Source organism: Poecilia reticulata, linkage group LG2, assembly GCF_000633615.1.
Source record: "Poecilia reticulata strain Guanapo linkage group LG2, Guppy_female_1.0+MT, whole genome shotgun sequence".
Taxonomy (NCBI): Eukaryota; Metazoa; Chordata; class Actinopteri; order Cyprinodontiformes; family Poeciliidae; genus Poecilia; species Poecilia reticulata.
The window spans coordinates 45,305,288-45,309,626 of NC_024332.1; the positions used below are offsets into that span (position 1 = coordinate 45,305,288).

The 4,339-nt window shown below is 43.0% G+C and overlaps 1 protein-coding gene across 6 annotated transcripts in view; it reads left to right on the top strand.

The window, feature by feature from the left end:
• slc4a3 (solute carrier family 4 member 3) overlaps positions 1-4,339 on the top strand; it is a 41,695-nt gene that overhangs the window by 36,037 nt on the left and 1,319 nt on the right. For all 6 annotated transcript variants that reach the window (XM_017302448.1, XM_017302446.1, XM_008404233.2 and 3 more), the window contains 5 exons: positions 261-350; positions 421-587; positions 1,856-2,109; positions 3,210-3,379; positions 4,024-4,197. In XM_017302448.1, the coding sequence (XP_017157937.1) occupies positions 261-350; positions 421-587; positions 1,856-2,109; positions 3,210-3,379; positions 4,024-4,197 (855 nt within the window). The remainder of the gene's footprint in view (positions 1-260; positions 351-420; positions 588-1,855; positions 2,110-3,209; positions 3,380-4,023; positions 4,198-4,339) is intronic.

Consider the following 4,339-nt stretch of genomic DNA (forward strand, 5'->3'; position numbering starts at 1 on the left):
TTTAGCACTAGCTTCCTCTACATACCATGTTGGTGTAGCACAGCTAACTCTTTAGTTGGCGGTGCCCACTGCTGGTTGGACTGTAAAATGTATATTAGCATAAAATAGCGTATATTAGCATAAAGTAGCCAAAAGCCAACAGTGGAAACGAGGGATTCTCCTCCTCACTCAGCTGAGATTAGGATGCTCTTAACCGTTTTAGCTGCCATAATCCTGGTGAATTTGCTGTTTTTTGACGTTTCCTCACTTTTCTTTCTCAGGCTAGAAGAATAATCGGCGACTTCGGGATTCCCATCTCCATCCTGCTGTCCGTCCTGGTGGACATCTCCATTCCTGACACCTACACTCAGGTGAGCTCAGGCCGTGGCGTCCGTGGCGTCGACGTTACGGAGGTGTCATCTCTTCCCGTCTGTCCTTCAGAAACTCAACGTGCCGTCCGGGTTTTCCGTCACGTCTCCCGACAAGAGAGGCTGGCTCATCAGTCCGTTCGGAGACAAGCAGCCGTTCCCGACATGGATGATGGGAGCGTCCGTCGTTCCCGCTCTCCTCGTCTTCATCCTCATCTTCATGGAAACGCAGATCACCTCGTGCGTCGACACATCCGGATGTTTACGCGTCGTTTACGGACATGGAAAACTCGGAATGTTGATATTCATCTCATGTGTTTTCAAGTTTTTTTCCAGAAAGATTGGAAAGTCGAAAATTTGTGTGAAAATTTAATCTGAGAAATTCTTCAGAAAATGGAAGAAATTTCTGAACTCAGAAAGTTTAAAATTTGCACAGAAAATATGAAATTTTTTTAGATTTAAATGTCAAAATATTCATTTGGTAGAAAAATTTGGTAAGTTTGGGATTAACAAATAATAAAAAAAAAATTATAATAAAATTCTCAGATTGAAAAGTGAAAGTATTTTTTAGATCTGAAATTTGCAAAAAAAAAAAAAGAAAAAACTTGGAAATTTCTGAGATTTTAAAGGAGTGAAAATTTTGGTTTCAAATGTTTTTTACTTTTGGAAATTTTCTGAAATTTTAAGTTTTTCTAGCAAATTGTTGACTTAAAATTCCAGAATTTTTTTTTTTTCTAACTTTTGTAATTTTCTTGAAAATGTTTGAATTAACCTCAAAATTTGTTTTTTCAAACGACTTTTCAACCAGCGAAGCTCAGAAAGTTTGTTTGTTTCTAGAAAATTTCTAGAGATGAATCAGAAAGTTTCCAAGTTTTTCAAGCAAATATTTGGTTTTGAAACTTCAAAATTTGGTAAGTTTGGGATTAACAAATAGCTTAAAAAAGTAATAATAGAAAGCTCTGAGATTGAAAAGTGAAAGTATTTTTTAGATTTGAAATTTGCAAAAAAAGAAAAAAAAAACTTTGAAATTTCTGAGATTTAAAATTTTCTTAGGGGGAAAAAAGTGGAAATTTTGGTTTCAAATGTTGAACATTTGAAACCAAAATTTCAAATGTTTCAAATTTCAGAAAATTACTTTTGGAAATTTTCTGAAATTTTAAGTTTTTCTAGCAAATTGTTGACTTTTAAAATTCCAAAATTTATTTATTTTTTTCTAACTTTTGTAATTTTCTTGAAAATGTCTGAATTGACCTCAAAATGTGTTTTTTCAAACCACTTTTCAACCAGCGGAGCTCAGAAAGTTTGTTTCTAGAAAATTTCTAGAGATGAATCAGAAAATGTTCAAATATTTGGCTTTGAAACTTGAAAATTTCCAGGTTTGTTTTTCTAGAAAATGTCTGAGGACTTTTGAGTGAATTTTAGAACCTCAGGATTTTCCAGGTTTATTTTCCGGAATCTTCCTGATCTGTGTTTGTGTTTTCCGGSCCSGATTCGCCGCCTGCCCTCAGGCTGATCGTCAGTAAGAAGGAGCGCCGCCTGATGAAAGGCTCCGGCTTCCACCTGGACCTGCTGCTCATCGTGGTGCTGGGCGCCGTCTGCCCGCTCTTCGGCCTGCCGTGGCTCACCGCCGCCACGGTGCGCTCCGTGACGCACGTCAACGCGCTGACGGTGATGAGCAAAGCCACGGCGCCCGGAGAGAAGCCCGTGATCCAGGAGGTGAAGGAGCAGCGGCTGACCGGCCTGCTGGTGGCCGTGCTGGTCGGTGAGCAGAAACCCAGCCCGCAGCTCTTCCTTCCACTCAATTTTCCAATAATATAAGTGGATTGATGTCTTCTTGCACAGCTCTGCCACTAATTTAATGCTGCTTCGCTGAAACTGTGATTTTTGTTGGCTGGAGGTCGAATTTATCTAAATTTAAAGAAATTCATCAATTAACATGTTACTTTTTACTAGCACAATTTTTTCTTCCACTTAACTTTCCAGGTTTTCAGTTTTTGACAGCTGTAAGACAAAATGATCAAAATTAAACTAAAAGAAAACCAGCTGGTAAAATTGTGCAAATATTTTCCTAAAACATGTTATTTTCCTCGCAGTTTTTCCTTCCACTTAACTTTCTAAATTTTGCATTTCCCCTTCACTGTAAACTAAAAATATTAAAATTGAAATAAAGATTAATCAGTTTTATTTGGCTGCACAGTGGCGCAGTTGGTAGAGCTGTTGCCTTGCAGCAAGAAGGTTCTGGGTTCGATTCCCGGTCTTTCTGCATGGAGTCTCCATGTTCTCCCTGTGCATGGTGGGTTTTCTCCAGGTACTCCAGTTTCCTCCCACAGTCCAGAAACATGACTGTCAGGTTAACTGGCCTCTCCAAATTGCCCCTAGGTGTGAGTGTGTGTGTGCATGGTTGTGTGTCTTTGTGTTGCCCTGCGACAGACTGGCGACCTGTCCAGGTGACCCCGCCTCTCACCCGGAACGTTGCTGGAGAGGCAGCAGCACCTCCTGACCCCACTGAGGGACAAGGGTGTTAGAAAATGGATGAATGGACAGTTTTATTTGTAAAATTGGATACATCTTTCAATTAATGTGTTTTTCTTAGCAGTTTTTCCTTCCACTTGATTTTCCTAGATTTTGGTTTTCATCAGCTGTACGACAGATTGGGACAAAATTAAAATAAACGCTTCTTTTTTTGTAAAATTGTTTTTAAAAAAATACGTTTTGTTGGTAAAAATAGGTTAGTAGTTTTTCCTTCCGCTGAACTTTGGGGGTTTCTGCTGTGAGCTGAGACCCAGACGGAGCGTCTGGGCCGCTCGGTCTGGCGCTCGGCCCCTGCGGTGTGATCATGTGACTCTTCCTGCGCCGCTGCAGGCATGTCCATCGTGATGACCGACGTCCTGCGCCACATCCCGCTCGCCGTCCTCTTCGGCATCTTCCTCTACATGGGCGTCACCTCGCTGACCGGCATCCAGCTCTACGAGCGCATCACGCTCATGGTGACTCCCGCCAAGCACCACCCGGACCACATCTACGTCACCAAGGTAACCCGGGTCGCCCGTTGCCACGGAGACGCTGCTGGCCGCATCACGTCTCCGCGGTCCTGGTGCAGGAATCGGATCTTCATCCTCCAGGATTTCTGATCGTTGTCAGCAGTGGCTCCCAACTGCTAGCTGAAGAGTTAGCTGCGCTAATGCTAAAGCGCTAACTTTAATTAAGGGAAGCTAAATGCGCTCAACATTTTCACGCGATGTGGGAAATAATTAAAAGCTGCAGATAAACACCCAGCAGTTTCTTTCTGAAATAAGAAAATAAACATTTTATTGCTCAGAACTCAGACGGCCTGAATCCTTCAGCGAAACTTAATTTCCCTTCGTTCATAAAGTGATTTTGATTTTTAACTCGGTTGAACTGAAAATCCTTCGAATGTATAGGATTAATAACTGGAGATTTTCTTGTAGTGGCAGGTGSAGCTAGTGGGGCATATTTACAGACTCAGAAATCAGTTTTTTTATCTCATCCAAATACAAAATCTTCACATTTTGTTGCTTTTTGTCTTTTTCTGAGTCTGTTTTCACCATCATGTTTTTCTAAGAGGCCTCAGACTCGGGGCAGTTCCCCCAGCGGCCACCAGATGGAGCCAGAAACGCATGTCTGTGTTTCCTGACGGAGGCCGTTTGTGCTGCAGGTGAGGACGTGGCGCATGAACATGTTCACCGCCATCCAGCTGGCCTGCATCGTGGCGCTGTGGGTGGTGAAGTCCACCGTGGCGTCGCTGGCCTTCCCCTTCATCCTCATCATGACCGTGCCGCTGCGCCGCCTCGTCCTCTCCAGGATCTTCGAGGAGCGCGAGCTGCAGGCGGTACGTCTGGCCGCCGCCGCCGCCGTGTTTCAGCGACACGGCGGCCATGTTTGGTCCTCAGATCCGGGGTGAAATTGCGTTTTAATTAAACTGAGCCTCATCCAGGTGTTTTATACTGAACTGAGCCTCATCCAGGTGTTTT